The sequence below is a fragment of the Dermacentor silvarum genome, chromosome 9, assembly GCF_013339745.2.
Source record: "Dermacentor silvarum isolate Dsil-2018 chromosome 9, BIME_Dsil_1.4, whole genome shotgun sequence".
NCBI lineage: Eukaryota > Metazoa > Arthropoda > Arachnida > Ixodida > Ixodidae > Dermacentor > Dermacentor silvarum.
The window spans coordinates 136,688,481-136,705,221 of record NC_051162.1 but is presented as its reverse complement, the minus strand read 5'-3'; the positions used below and the strand labels follow the sequence as shown (position 1 = coordinate 136,705,221).

General features: G+C 45.5%; 1 protein-coding gene across 1 annotated transcript in view; it reads right to left on the bottom strand.

Moving 5' to 3' along the window:
* The window catches only part of LOC119464428 (exocyst complex component 5-like), a 223,009-nt gene that overhangs the window by 127,334 nt on the left and 78,934 nt on the right, over positions 1-16,741 (bottom strand). Inside the window, exons 6-8 of the mRNA XM_037725388.2 lie at positions 5,506-5,550; positions 4,681-4,821; positions 4,388-4,464 (exon numbers count right to left, since the gene is read on the bottom strand). Coding sequence (XP_037581316.1) covers positions 4,388-4,464; positions 4,681-4,821; positions 5,506-5,550 — 263 coding nt within the window. The remainder of the gene's footprint in view (positions 1-4,387; positions 4,465-4,680; positions 4,822-5,505; positions 5,551-16,741) is intronic.

Here is a 16,741-nt window from a genome sequence, read left to right as displayed (position 1 = left end):
ACCAGCGTTTCAGAATGTGTCCCTTCCAGACGAGCGGAGTCAGCGCTCCTGTCTTATCTTACCCTAGCTTTGACCACAAGATCCCCAGTTCTTGAAGAGCTTCCAGATTCCATCGGTGCTTCCATCCGGTGGATACGTTTTCTCAACTTTCTGCATCTCCCTGACACTTCGGTTTGCATTCTTGGACACCACAGAATTCTTCAGGTTCTTTCAAATGAGCTCCTGGTGCACCAGCAACAAACGGCAAGCTTCCTCATCCTTGAAGCTGCAAATGATGAGGTCCTGCAGCATGTCATCTAGCATATCTATAAAATTTCAGTTTCTTGAGAGATGTTGAAGACATCTCATGAAAAACAGCAATTTTGCCACAACCACAACCATCATTTTGCTTGAGCATGAAAAATGTGCACCTTGAAGAAATTCCATTGGCTTATGGTTTAAAGTGCTCTTCAAAGTAGTCGACGGCAAACTGTTGATAGCAGTTGACTTGCAGAGTCTTTCAAGCAGGCTCACAACACCATCGCTCGGTGAAGACACCGTTGAAGCCTGACACTTACTTATGTCTGCGACCTTATGCCGCTTAAAATAGACTTCTAAATGAACTCAGTATGTGCTTCAGCTGCTTACTGTTTCATCAAATGACAGTGGGTGGGATGTCATATTTCCTTCCTTGCGCTCCACTACCCAACATTCTCTATCAACAGGGAAGTCCCATCCTCGTTGCCACTGAAGAAACTGACGTAGTATTGAGTGCACAACTCGGCCGCATGATGGACATGAAAGAACATTTGTTCAGTAGTACTGTGGCTTTTTATTCCTGTGGTGGTTAAAATGCAGGAGTATATGCAGCTGGAAGATAGTTCAGCACATGTAGGCTTCATGCGGTACCCAGCAGCTATGTGACCTCAAGTAGTATACTAAGCATCAGTGGCTACCACTGTCAAAGCTATAGCACGAATGGGAGCTGTGATGTGAGGCAGTTAAGCTCATTTCGAAGTTCATTCATAACACTGCTGCACTGAGAGACGGTTCAACCACATCACACGTTTTGTAGTCTATCTGTTGTGAATAGCAGTCTGTTGCCATGAGAAGGTGAAGTGTTCTTAAAATTATACATTTTGCGACTGCCAGCAGTTGCTCTTAAGTGCCATCTGCAAAGGTTTTGAAGCAATGCAGGCTAGGCCTAGTGGCGCCCTCATTAACTGCTCGGTACTAAGCCTACAGCAGTGGGCGGTGGGAAGCTGATTGCGTGGTCATGCCTAAAAGTCACTGTCAGTAGTCAGGGCACTGCATGACAAGCTGTTACGGGAAGCTTGCCAGTGGTGCGTTCATTCCAAAACAGAAAGTGTATTTCAGCACGTTCTGCAAGTGGGCAGAAAAATTTGCATGCAGCACATCACCACATCAAAGTATGTTGTACATCAAAGTATGCTTGTTACAACGGACCCACGTACAACAGACTTTCGGATATAACGAACCATATTTCAATCTTAGTTTGCTCTACCAATTTTATTAATGCAAGGAAGTTCACTTTTAATGGACCGCGCTACAACGGACTATTGATTACAGCGGACGAAATTAGCGACAATTTTTTTCAAGCTCAGGCGTATAAAGCTTACTTTGCTGTGTTAACACGAGCTGACAACAGACTTGAGAGGGTCAGCCGACGATCGCGGGGAGGAAGCGTGTCGTCTCTTTCACTCTTTCACGCGCGAGGAACGGGGGGGGGGGGGGGGGGGGAAGAGGGAGGGGGGTTCTACTCCAGCAGCTGCTGCTTACGGCGCAGCCGCGCAGGTGCCGTATCTTGAAAGCGATCTTATCTTCAAAGGACAAAGTGCGCTCAGTGTGGAGATAGTAGCTTCATACGAGCTGTGCTTTCGATGGTTAGGCTTTCGATGGTTAGTTTGTGTTGAAGTGAAAGATAGCACATAAGTCAGTTCGCTCGCTGCTGCTGCCACGCTTCCTGATTGCAGCGTTTTAACAGCGAATTTCCGCGGTAATCGAGCGAGATGTATTCATGTTTACCTGTGCGCGTGACACCGTGCTGGCTAATTTAGTTAATAAGTGAATGTTTACAATTTTATACTACTGATAAAACTACTATCCTTACTTTATATAACTGTCCATTAATTTGCTATTGCAATCGATGCTTCGCCTTTCGATGCTGCACCTTTCGGGCGAAACTGCATTTTTTTACTTTGGACATTCGTCATTCACTCTTTGCAATAATTTTGTTAGACATTGTGACCAAAGTTTCGGAAGTGAGGCATTTCAGATATTACAGACTTCGGATAAAACGGACATTTTCTGCCGGATTATGAGGGTCCGTTGCAACGAGAGTTGACTGTATAAGAAGCCATTGCTGGCCAGGAGGCGCAACAACGCTGTGAGTGTGTAACTATTAAAATATGCTGGCACTATTCGCTAGAGAAGCCAAAAAAATGATGGAACATCTTGCCCCATGACAGATGTGCGCCTGTATCAGCAGCTTCCAGCTAAGCTCTGTCCATGGCCCTGCACCTTCCAAGGAATACAAGTGCACCTACATTCTAGCGTGCCTGTGCCCAATCAGACTAGACACTGGACACTTGGGCCTCAAAATGAGCGCTGAATTTGGTAACGTGAAATCGCAGCATGTCTTACTGGAAACAGTGCCCTGAGCCCGCTAGGCTGTGTAGCAAGGCACTGCTGTTGGCACGAGAAGTTTCAGTGCTTGTTGCCCATAAGCCTCATCTAGACAAAATTTCCCCAAAATTTTGTTTGTTACAGCCCGGTCTGTTACAAGTGGAATTTATTGCAGACCAGACTAAGTGAGAAGTATGATGTGTTATGCCCAAAAGTATGTTGTATGCAAATACATTATAACTGGTGATGACAGGTACAGTAGACTCCCATTACCTCTTTTATTGCCACTGACGCCACTGGTAGGTCCTCCACTCTCTCCAATTGGATGTGCGCATAAACACGAAGTTGGCATGCTCTGAGGTAGTTCCATTAACAGTTACAGTTCTAGAAGCATATTTTCTCATCAATGTGGGTTTGCTCAGTCTGGTTTCTTGTTAGTGCGCTGTGGAACATGCCCCTTCATGGGCATTGCTGCGCTGTGCGGAGCACGCATCCGCTGATCGGAGAGTGGCTCCAGGACTTTATGCCCTCCTACCGCAGCCTCCGTTCAAATATTCACGCCGTAGTGCAACGACCACTCTAGCGTGTTTCTGCCATCTATTGTACATTTAAAGCAAGGTGTGCCGCGTTTTTTTTTTTTTTTTTTTTACCCGGACAGAAGTGGCACTATCGCAGAAGCGTGCACATCAGAACCAAACTAGGTAGGAGTTGGAAAACAAGGATAAGAATGTGAGGCCCACACTAAGAGTGCATTTGCCACTATTCATACCATTTTTTCACTTCTGAATAACCGAAAATAAGTCACTGTGCTCGTTTTATAATATCTGAGGAAAAAGCAAAACTCAAAAGGTTTAAGAAAAACTCGGCCAACCTGACTTTTTGCATATGAAGAATGGTGTTTGAACATATCATTAGTTTCCCATTAGCCCGGATGGGCAGACTTATAAGGTGACTCTGCTAATGAGAAGCGAATGGTGTTTCTGTGGACTTGACTTTAACAGCTACACCAGCGTTGACGATGAAGTGGAAACCTGCAGAGCTGACACCAAAAACCGAGGACGTTCTCGAGGTGCGTCTGCAAGGCTGATAATTATTGTGAGGACACCACCCAGAGGTGTTCTCATATGATGCCATTGACGATGCCCTGAATCTATTTTTATTTTAGATACTATACGGACACTGAAGAATTTTATTAGAAAGCTAAGTGAAATGCAAGTTTTTGTCACAGTGTGCTTGCACAGTTGGCACTGGTGACAGTGCTGGCAAGCAACAATTACTCAAGAGTGCAAAAGCAAAGCCTTATACTATATAAATCCAACAAATGTCTCTTTTCACATCTGTGTTTTAGTATTAAGGCTGTCTTAATTATAATTCTGCGTTGTGGATATTTGGACGTCTCATGAATAACACATTTAAAGTTTTGTGGATTACTTCTGGTAAGACAAGCTCCTGATACAATGAACACATTCTCACAAACCTTTTGAGTTTGTCTTAACAGGAGTCTACTGTATATATATCAGACTGCAAGTAAAATTTTTATGCTAACAGTAAGCACATTATGCCCTGAAACAAGAAGTGGAAGTTGTGCTGAATAGCATGTTCAAGGTAGACTGCAAAACTAGAATGACCCTTGTGAGCTAGACTGACAAGTACATATATGTAAGAGAAGCACCAACAGTTGCTCTGTGCACAGTCCAGCATGTACTCAAGAGGCACCATCCAATGAGTGAGATTAGTATGAGAGAAAGTGAATATTACGTACTTTGAGTAAAGCTCGTACAGAGTCCTAAGGTATCTCTCTGGGTCAGTGCGGTCACTCAGGTTCGACTGAATGTACTCCTGGAAAAAAGAAAACCAGAAGAGCTTCTCTTACTGCCTCCCAAACGTTTTTGGACACCCATGCACACACATGCTCACACACGTTTATGCAGCACTGCAACACACTAAAGCATGCGTAACTGTGCATGGCTTCTTTATAAAAGCCCAAGTGTCAACAGTGTGAAATGCAATGGGAGGCAAGATATAGCTCAGAACATGCAAGACTCTTCACACAACCTGCAGCTTCCCATTGTAGATGTTCGACACAAACTTGCACATCACTTGTTCCGGATTTGTAAAGACCTCTTCAATCACTTGCTCACTGCGCTCGCAAAGTGGCACTATGTCAGAGAACATATCCTTCTTCATGAATGCACCCTGCGGGATTAACAAAGACGCAGCATGGTTAAAAAGTTGTCGCAGTTTCACCTGAAAGGCGAACCATCAATTGCGATAGCAAATTTGTAGAGAGCTATACGGAGTAATGATAGTAGCTTTATCAGCTGTATAAACTTGGACATGCAGCAGCACCGGCAACACGCAGAACTGTTGTCGACGCCGTCGGCGTTTTGCCCGCGTTCGCACAAAATGCGTGCGGCGTTGTGTTGCCGGAGCTAGGGAGCCTACATGCAACGCCGTTTGCCAGAGCCTCTGATATAAATAGGCACTTGGTGCCACAGCTAAACGTCGCCTCCCTTCCCTCCCCCTCCCGCCCACGACCTTTCGCGTGTCGGAAGAAGGCGCGTTTGCTCTACATATATGGTGATTGTAAAGGAGGAAAGAGACGCCTACTTCTGCAGCCCTTAAGGGAGCACGGCGCAGAACGCGCGTTTATTCTCCGCCGTGGGTTCACTCCCCGTGAAAGCGCGCGTCCCTCGCGCCCTTTCACTCGCACATACAGCGTTCGGCGGCGCGCGGCGACGATTTCATCTCCACTGACGTCATACGGAACCTCACGGAGATGGCAACGGCGACGACGACGGCAGAAATCTGCTTTAGAGTGTCCATATAATTGCTATCACAATAAAACATGTCACCGAAACATTTGGCTGTTCTCCTTACCATTTGGCTCTCGTCAATGAATGTGTCAATGCAGTTTGCATAGCCCTAAAAAAGAGAGGCACTTCCTGTAACCATGTGATGCACATTCAAGTGATACACTTCATTCAAATTTTCCACACAAAATTATCACTTGCAGACTAGTGATTCTCACATGGAACTATTAGAAGCAACCTTAGCACTTCTATACAAATTGCAGATAAGGTTCCTTTAATTGCGACAATATTGATGCCTTTGACAATCTTGAGCATTAATCTATCACTTTATTTAGACCTATTATTTGCATTTAGTGTCTCTTCAACCCTTCGCGATCTGTTGTCGGGCAGGGCCCGACAACGAAACATGGCCATAGCGGTCCGCTGTCGGGCACCGCCCGACAAGGGGGTTCGGGAGTTAAATTTGCATTCTTTGTATACACGATGCGCCATCTCTTGAGGGATAAATAAACTTTGTTTGTTGAAGTTTACTTCTCTTTGCATTAGAGTGCAGCACAATGTTCAGCACGGCTTCTGGACACCAGAGTGTTCTCACTTGTGCGCGGAACAGCACGTTCGCGCGGTTCGCTGAGAAGCATGACCACTTTTTCATTGCGTGCGTTTTACGTTGGTGCATTTAGTGAAAGCTTCTAGGGGTTTCCATTGTCAATAGCTTTATTTTGAGGCGCACACAGCTGCAGAATCATGGTGAGAAAGAAGAGCGACACCTGCAGTACCGCCGCAACCTCATCCTACAGCTGGTGGGTGACGTGAGGGCTAGAGCCAAAAAGCGAGGCCCGTCTGCGTGGAAGGAGTGCGAGGAAAGGCTAGATGGGAAGAGCTATTTCATCTACAAGCTCCCAGGCCAGAATAGCAAGGACTGTGCCGCTTGTAGCGATCAAAAAATAAACGGAGTGAGGAGGGAAACTGTGTTTTTCTGCAAAACCTGCAGTAACAACCCTGGCCTGCACCCAGGAGAATGATTCGAGCCGTATCACACGCTGCTCAAATATCGGTAGAAGAGTTGCCTGCAGAATGCAAGACAAAAAATAAATATCCTGTGAGTTTTTCTTCCAGGTGGTTTTCTTAGCGGCGCCACAAACTGGCAAAATAGTCTCGGACCAGAACAGCCGGAAAGTGGGTAAAAGTTTCGGACCGCAAAGGGTTAAACAGGTACGTGAAGTCAGGCACGTGCTGCCACCACCAGCAAGAGAGGGCAGACGCTGCAAAAGGATTTTGTCAGCTACGTGACGTTTTTGAAGTGTCGCCCCACGAAGGGGCTTTTCGATAAATTTGCTCACCATCAATGAAAGGTGGCTACCTTGTGGATCACCTGAGTCCGGACTAAGCCCTGGCCACTTTCTGTTTTAAACGTGGAGTTGCAGTCATACGCTACACACGTTTTTGGCACCGAACCAACGCAGAGCTACCACTGGAGTTGCAACGCGGTACACAGCACGAGTGTTTTGCAGCAGTGCACGTTCTTGCGCATTTTTTAATTTTTTATTTTCAGGGGACTTGCTTCCCAGATCAGGCCGAAGCAAGCGACCCTTCCAAAACGTTTTGCAACTAATCCACTAGGACAGGGCTCTTGCGTTGTCACACAGTGAAAAAGGCAGAAAAGGCTTCGCATTACATCGATGTCAAGTACAGTTCTGTCTGACAAATTTTTAGTGACTGTGGATCGTACTTTTTCCCGGTTGGTACGGTTTTCTCGTGTTTTCTTCCAAGACATATGAACGAGGTTTGCTGTCCCTATGGCTACACGTACGGGAGTTGCATACGGCAGGCATTGCCAAATCCTGACGGGGAGCTTACCACTGTCGTTGAAAAGTGATCAATCACTGCATTGTACCGGTGCTAACATAAGGGGCAGAAACTTGGAGGTTAACAAAGAATCTCGAGAACAAGTTAAAGACCGCACAAAGAGCTATGGAATGAAAAATGTTAGGTCTAACGATAAGAGACAGGATGAGAGCGGTGTGGATCAGAGAACAGACGGGGACAGCCGACATTCTAGTTGAAATTAAGTGGAAGAAATGGAGCTGAGCAGGGCATGTAATGCGTAGGATGGATAACCGGAGGACCATTAGAGTTACAAAATGGATACTATGGGAAAAGAGACTTCGCCGGGTTTATTGGCGCAGAGCACTAAGCCGTCCTAACATGGTGAACTCAAGGTAACAAGCCTAACATCCGCATTCTCTCGGTCGCGAGCTCATCTCTCCTTTCATCTTCTTCGGTGCGCCGCGCGAGCATGATTTCCAACATCCACTGCAGCCAACAATGTCACTTGCACAGTGCCAGAGGACAAAGAAGTTGAACCGGTCTCATGAACTCCGTGTCGTCTGCTAGTCGGACTTTGCATGCTCTGACGTACCCATCGCTCCCCTTAAAGATTTTAACAACTTCACCTAATTTCCAAAACGTAATAGGTACTTTGTTATCTCTAATAATGACAAGGTCATCATTCTTTAAACAGTTGTCGAGCTTCTGTGACCTGCTGTGCGCGCTTCTCAGTGTCAAGATTTATTCTTTATACCAGCGCTGCCAAAAGTCATTTAGTTTTTATTTATTTATTTATTCATTTATTCACGTTGCCTCACAGGCTCCAGCATCGGAGCATTATGTGAGGGGGGGGGGGGGGATTACATAGATAGGGGTAATGTCAGGAGCATAAGTAGCATGACAATGCAAAACAATGGTTATTGACTGTCAGTACCCATCACTGATAAGTAAACACAACATTATACAATAGTTAACAATGCATCAGTATTTAGAAAAAATGGCCGTTACTTCGGCCCTAAGACTAGCTGGATTACGGATATTCACAATGTGCTCAGGAAGACCATTCCAGTGAATGATAGCCTGCGGCAAAGCCGATGAATTAAATACAACGGTTCTACCAGAAATGCGTTGGAAGCATAAAGGGTTGTTTAAACGACGTGAGGTGCGGTAAGGTTGCGCAAGAGGCAGCGTTGAATGATTGATGCTATAGACTATCTTTTGGAATAGACAGATTAGGGGGATTATTCTCCTTGATTGCAATGTGGAAAGGGAGAGCGATGATTTACTGTTTGTTACGCTTGAGTGACGGTTGTAGTTCCTGGAAATTAAACGTGCGGCTCGATTTTGAACCAATTCGAGGAAATTAATTAAATAAGCCTGATGAGGTGACCAAATGGGTGATGCGTACTCGAGTTGCGGACGAACAAATGTTTGATAGGCGAGCTTACGCGTAGTGGCAGGAGTTCCATGAAGATTACGTTTAAGATATCCTAATGTGCACGATGCTTTGGCTGTTACTTTCTGTATGTGGGTGGACCAGCAGAGGTTACTCGTGAAATGAACGCCTAGGTATTTATATGAAAGCGTGCGGGACACTAAAGTATTATTCAGTAAGTAATTGGCAGAAGAGACTGATTTTTTTCGGCTGAATGTCATGAGCTTGCATTTTTCGGTGTTAAGTGACATTTGCCATGATGTGCACCAAGCGGTTATGTGATCGAGGTTACTTTGAAGTGCTAGGTGATCTGAAGATGAAAGAATTTTGCGATAAATGATGCAGTCATCGGCAAACAAACGAATGGTTGATGTAATGTTAGATGGCAAGTCATTAATGTAAATGAGGAACAGCAACGGGCCCAGGACGCTACCTTGAGGTACACCAGATAGTACATCGCTAAATGGAGATGAGTGATCGTTAACAACTGTGAATTGTTTGCGAGATGACAGGAAATTCCTTATCCATAAGGTTGTTGATGAGTCTAGGTTAAGGGAAGTGATTTTAGCTATTTTTGTTCTCTACATCTACATCTCCAGGCGCACAGTGAGTCTGTGCGACCTCCCGAGTTCTAGCTAACTTGCGCTTGAGGAAGGGCAGTGAGACGTCTACCTGACAAAAAGTGCGAAGGAGTTAGTACTTTTGCTTCGGCAGCATCATCAGAAATGTATGTGAGTGGTTTAGAATTTATCACTGCCTCAATCTCTGTTAGTAAAGTGTGGAGCTGTTCGAAGCTGGAGCGTCCTTTTCCTAGTGCTTGCCTGAGGCAGTTCTTAACTGTTCGAATCATTCTTTCCCAAAATCCTCCCCACCATGAAACGCGCTCACCAATGAACTTCCATGTGATGTTACTAGATGCACAAACGTTCTGTACCTGGACATCACGTAGAAGTCCAAATGTCAGCTAAGTTGGCTGCCTTAAACGTTAAAGCATTGCCAGAATAAATTACACACGGCAAACCACGGCGTGAAATAAAACCACGAAATGCCAATAAAAAAAGAATTCACAGTCATGTCACCGGAAAGTTCTAAGTAAACAGCATGCCCTACAGCACAGGTAAATACTACAATGAATGTTCTCACAGATCCGTTTCCCTTCACAAACACTGGACCAGCGAAGTCAAAGCCCGTGACTTGAAATGGATAAGACCTCGATACTTTGTCGATCGGAAGCGGGGCTGTAGGAGCTGAAGCCGCTTTAAGAGGAAACCTCGCACAGACACCACACTGACCAAGCACCTTTTTACGCACTGGCGACCGCGCACCTACCCAAAACTTCTCACGCCACTCGGTGAGTGTATGACCGACACCACTGTGAAGAAGGCGTCGATGTTCGCTGTCCACGATGAGGTGCGTACAGCGATGATCTGCGGGAAGGAGTACAGGAAATTTCACGTTGTCCGAAGCAGCTATGTTGTCAACGCGAGTCTTGATCCTGACAATGCCCTTGGTATCCATGAACGGGTGAAGGTCTCGTACGGTTGACATCTTGTTGAGAGCTTTGTCCGTGGTTAGTGCAGCAATGTCATTTCCAAAGCTTTGCGCTTGTAGAGTCCTGAGCCATGTGTCTTCGCCTTTTGATATCTCCTGAGCGGAAATAGGTTCAGGCTTACTACTCTGAACCACCAGAATAGACTCATCCACCGGTGTTCTTTCATCAACTAACAGATCAGATGAGTTCGCACTGCTCGCTTCTTGTTTTGGCCACGTTTCTGGAGGCGTAATGGTGCTGGATGGAGACTTGTCCACACAACCAATGGCATCAAGCTCCCAAACTCGCTGTATCGGTAAGACAAGTTCTTCATTCTCACGGGTGTCCGTTTGCAGAACGCAGATATGCGTGCTTGTGTGATAGCTGACTTGGGCCTCAGAAGACGATGATCCTTGAAGAGTCCAGCCGATTTTTGTATTGGTTGCGATTAACGCTTAGTTGTCAGGATCCCATCTGATCTCACACGAATCTGGTATCATTTTCCATAGTTGATTGGATCCGATCAGGAGGCTCACTCCTGGCTCGCAGGTGATGCTTGAGAATACAACCGTCCCTGCCAATGGTTTGCCCTCTGCAACAATGGTTTGCAGAAACTTGTTCGTTTTCGGGGCTTCTATCATCTCATCGCAGATAAACGGAACGACAACGGCTTCAACTTGGACCAACGCATTGTCGTATTAGCTCCGAAGCGTAACACTGACGACCTTTGCACGACGAGTGTGTTGGGATCAAGCTCGTCCAAACGTGCTGATGACCAAATCTATCTCCCTAATCGAAGGAAGCTTAAGCTTCGTGCAGACGTCTTATCGCAGGAAAGTTCTCTGGCTACCATTATCAAAAACACCACGGACGTAACAACAGTGCGTCGAAGTTGTCAGCCATGCACAGAACGTCTGGAGGAGAATCTCATCAGCAATTTGACGCGTTGCGCCGTTCATTGCAATGTGTATGGCAACATCCGGCATCTTTTCCGGTGCGGAAGAAGGCGAGCTTTCGTTAACCTCAACGTTGCACATTGTGGAAGTACGACGACGCTTGCATGCGGTACACTGGATCCTACGACGGCAGTCGCGCACAAGATATCCCTTCATCGTGCACTTGAAGCATCGACCATCTTTCCTGAGCATGCGGCGTTTGTCTTCGAGGCTAACGTCACTTGTGCATCGTTCGGTCCTGTGGTCCTTGGCAGCACAAAAGAAGCATGGTTCTGTTATTACTTCCGACTTGTTGTAAAGAACCCTTGCAGCAGGAGTCAACGACATACTGAAGCTCACACTGTGTTTAGGACGTGGTTCGTTCAGCTTTGGTGTCCTAGTCTGAGCGCATTTCTCTCCACATTCGACTTCTAGCTGAAGAAATTTCAGCAGGCGCTCTAACTCCTGCTCCGGTGAGTATTGTGCTCAAGCAAGGCTGAAGCACTGGTAGCAGCGTCTTCATATTCCATGACAGAATCATAATCTGCTGTGACTTGCTCGTAGGTCATGAATGTTTCCAACTCGGCGTTGAGTATGGACAACTCTGACTTCGTCACCTTTAACTGGTTATGCAGGACATTGTGGGAATCCTCGGGTCCCATGACCGCCGCACGCGCAGCGAATGTCGCGTCAGGCGCATGCACGCCAGGGAGAGTTGGGAGAGGAGAAACTTTCCTTCCGCGGGCGGCGCATGGGAATCGTAAGCGCTATCAGCGCGACCAGGTGGGTCACGTGAGATCCCGCTGACATCGCCCGGGTCTCTTTCGGTCCCCAGCAAGCGCCGATAGTGGAAGCCTCCGCTGCCGCACCCGTATTCCCGCACGTGGTTAGTCAACCGCGTTCTGGCCCCGGCAATCGCCGCGGCTGCCCGTATTCCCCAGTTGGTAAGTCGGAAGCCCTTCTTTACCTAGTGTATTATTCTCTTCAAGGGAACCCTCAGCAATGTCAACTATAGCTAGCTGGCCTGCTCGAAGTGTTAGTTGCAGTCGTAATAAATGCTTTCCGAGTGTACACGTGGTTGTCGTCTATTGTTTCCTTGAGCTTGCACCGGACCACGGTTGATGCGTAGGCATGCGCCAACCGCGGGGCTCGGTGTGCCGAGGCAGAGCGCCGTAGGCAATCCCCCCATATCCCGACAACATGAAGGGCAGAAAGGTCGAATTGTCCGGATTGAATGATCTCGTTCACCGTTCAGGGAAGCACAGTTGAGGATGGCAGAAAACTACGTGAGGTGATGAAGTTAGGAAATTTGCAGGCGCAAGTTGTAATCAGCTAGCGCAAGACAGGGATAATTGGAGATCACAGGAGAGGCCTTCGTCCTGCTGTGGACAAAAATAGGCTGATGATGATGACACACTTGGTTTTTCTTTGTTCTTGTCCTTCATTATTGGTTAGGACATGGCTTAGACTAAGCCTGCTGTATTGTTTTTGCTGGGATCAGCCCCTCAATGCGACACGTTATGAAAAAAAAGATTATGCAAAACTGTCAACGGCGATTGTCAATGTAAGGCAAGTAGCTGAACGCATTTAGAAGGCATTTCGCTTTATTAAGGGAATGATGTGTTTGAAGGCATTTATTTGCTGTAGCGAGGACATTTAGGCAGTTTCATACTTCATTGTAATTCTGTAGAGAACAGGGTCATTAACCAGCGCATCTGTAACACATCTGCACATACAAAGCCGATTTGTAATATATGATTCGTCTGGCGCTTTGCTGTTGGAAGACAGCAGAGTAGAATGTTACTGCCATCCTCCTTTCCTGCAGCCACCACAGAGGAGAGGGCAGTGGGAGAGGAGGGCTTTCTTACCCAAGCGCTCCACCAGAGAATCTAAACCTTCCGACACCCGAAGGCTCTTGCGCGACTGCACTTGCATCTCGGAGAGCTACAATAGTTGAAATTTCGCAGTGGGAAAACCTTGTAAGCATTTCCTATACATAATGCCTTTAAACAGGCAGAAAACAAGAATTTAGTCATTTAGCGACTACCATCCCTTCAAAATTTGCCTGCAGATGCCCGCAACATGCGCCCCATTTTCCCAAGGTATAATATTGATGAAAGATCTAGTTGCCCCAGGACACTGTGGAAGCATCCACATAACATTTTTGAGTGCTCCAAGTGACACTACCAGCTCAGCTCACCCCCCCCCCCCCCCCTACCCCCTGCTGTAAAACAAGATAAAACTTAGGAGCTATCAAGTCCTTGTTTGTCAAGAATTCTATTTCCTTGCCATAATAGAGATATCAATCTTGCATGTTGTGTCATCTTTCTGTTCAATGCAAAATGTTTGAAAAAAATATATTGTAAGCCACATTTAACGTACTTCATCGTTCTCATTTGTATATAGCCATCCTCATCCATGTTTGTCTTCTTCTTCGTGTTTGAGCCTGCCTGCGGAATAAACGGGTCTGCAAGTGCTGCCTGTCCTGGTCGTCTTCCGTCTTTCAATATACAGGTAACTTGAACCAAGGACTTAAAGAAACTGGTTAACCGCAATTGAATGAAACCAGAGATATATGATTTGCCGTCATGTGGCGCTCCTTAGAGTATTTTTTATATTGTGCTTAATTAGTTCATTAACTAAGATCAGTTACGCAAAATTTTTAATATTTAATTTAGGGCCAAGTGTGTTTCATTACGTTGTAGAGAGCATTCTAAAACGGCCAATCCAACTTTTTGTGGCAACATACATGCTGCGTGGGGATTTTTTGATGATGATGATGATGATTTGTAGGTTTTTCTGGCGCAAGGGCCAAGTTTGGCCAAAGAGCGCCATGACGAATCTAACTACTTTAAAGTGTTAAAAAAATACAACCCAGTGTACAATTATTTGCAATATACTTTGGGAAGGCATACCTGCATAAGCTGTACTAGAGAACGCTGTAAATGATAATGGTAGACATGTGGGTATTGTCAATGCATGATGGTTGTGCGAAGAAGTTAAGTAAATACATCCGGTATGTAGTACAGTATTTAAAGAGTGGTGCATAAATAAAGTTCAGTTAAAATATGATTGCGGCTAGGTGCTCAGAGGAAGAAAATTAATTCCTGCCATGCAGCCTCAGTCCATGACTCCTGCTTCAGCAGGAGCTGAGATTGCCAACATTCCAAGACACTTATTCCCAGCATCCACACTCACATGAAGTGTGAACCTGCAGGGTGGCTTATATATAATCTTCTATTCTTTTCGGTATACCACGCCGGTGAAGATAATATCTTTTAGGAACGCGATAACTCTATCTGTTGTAAAAAGAGGTTTGATACCGAGAAACAGGGATGGGTGCATCGGTACGCAGTATTTATATATTTCCTTAAAATGCTTCATTCTTTCACATTCCATTTGTTTACACTCTATGAGTACGTGAAGTACTGTGTACGTCTTGCCACACCTCTCACAAACAGGGGGATCACCATCCGTGAGGAGGTAGGAGTGGGTTGCGTACTTGTGCCCTATTCTCAATCTGCATAGTAATACATCTTTCCATCTTACTTTTCTCTTACCAAATGAAGTACTTATTTGCGGCTGAATCACATGAAGCTTGTTGGATATTTCTTCGTCCCATCCCTTCTGCCAGTGCATTCTCAATTTCGTGTGTAACATAGGTTTCAGGTCAGTATATGGGGTGCTTGTAGTTTGCTGTTTTTCGGTGATAGCAGAGGCAGCGCTTTTGTCAGCTAGTTCATTGCCTTCGATGCCTCTATGGCCGGGCACCCAACATATGGTAATGTGCTGACCGGATGCATAAGCTGCACATAACGAGTATAGATTTGTGAGAACTGGATTTTTGTGTTTCTGGAGACCTTAGGGCTTTGACAACACTCAAAGAGTCGGTATAGATTATTGCCTTGTTGAGGCTTATCTGTCTAATTTGCTTGACTGCTGACATGATTGCGTGCGCTTCAGCTGTAAAGATGCTTGTGTTCCTGTTTAACACTCCAGATATTGAGCAGGATGGGCCTAAGGCTGCATAGGATACACCGGCTATGGACTTTGACACATCTGTATAGTATTCCGCGCAAGAGTACTCCGCCTGTAATTCAAGGAAGTGGCTGTGTACAAGTAGTTGTGGGCCTTGTTTAGTTACATCCATGAACGATGTATCGCAGTTTATGCATCGCCACTCCCATGGTGGTGGTAGTCTATTCTGCAGATTTACTGTGGTGGTCAGTAAGGGGATATCCTAGTCTTTAAACAGTTGCCTTATTCGCAGAGAAAATGGCTTTTGCACTGTTGGCTTATGTGCAAATAAGGTTTCGGTTGACGTGTCATTTACTACACGGTTACAAGGGTGTTCCGGATCAGCTTGTGTCTTTAAGAAGTAGATAAAGCTAATGTATGACCTCTGCAGGTGTAGTGACCATTCATTTGCCTCGACGTAAAGGCTCTCCACTGGACTGGTTCTAAATGCGCCAGTTGCCAGACGGATGCCCAAGTGATGTACCGAGTCAAGGGTTCTAAGCGCGCTGCGTGTAGCCGACTGGTATATTGGCGCGTCATAATCTAGCCGAGATCTCACGAGACTTCTGTACAAGTTCATAAGACACTTTCTGTCGCTTCCCCAAGTGGTATGGGATAAAATCTTTATTATCTTCATTGGTTTGAGGCATTTTCCTTTAAGATACTTCAGATGTGGAATGAATGTTAATTTTGTATCAAGTATAATGCCTAAAAATTTGTGTTCCGTACTAACTGCAAGTTGCTGTCCACTTAGATGTATACTTGGATCAACAGCTATGCCTCTTTTCCTAGAGAATAACATGCATGTACTCTTTTGTGCATTAAATTTAAATTCATTGTGATCGGCCCATGGACACAGATCCCTAAGCTACATGAGATGTAGCCAATCTGTATATCATCTACATATACTGAATATGATATTGCTGGTGGTATTGATTGCTTGCTTCCAGCTACAAGGTAGGTTTCCTGTAGCCCAGATACTATTGAAGAGAGAAAGAAGAATGAATTGTGCCTCCAGGTGCATGTTCTTTATCATTTCATAATGGATTCTGTCAGCTCCAGGTGCAGACTTAGTACACGAGTTTAATGCGGCTCTGAATTTAGCAACGGTGAATGGAAGGTTATATGGTTCACTAAGGCTGCATTTGCGGTCCAGTGGTTTCTTCTCAGCATTTTCTTTATACCTTAAGAACTCCTTTGAGTAATGTGCGGAACTTGAGATGTGTTGGGAAGTGTGCGCCAAGAGCGTTTGCCTGGTCTTCCAAGCTTTTCCCCTGGTCGTTGACCAAGGGCAGTGAACCTATATTCTGACCTTTTATTCTTCTAAACCTATTCCAAACCTTTGCTTCATAGGTATATGAATTTATGCCACTCAAAAAACTCTCCCAGCTTTCTCTTTTTGCCGTTCGTCTAGTGCGTCTACCACGCGACTTTATCTGCTTGAAGTTGATAAGATATTCAGCAGTTGGATGCCAGCGGTACAGTCCCCACGCCTTGTTCTGGTTTTTCCGCGCTCGACTACACTCCTCGTTCCACCATGGTACGTGTCTTTTGTTTA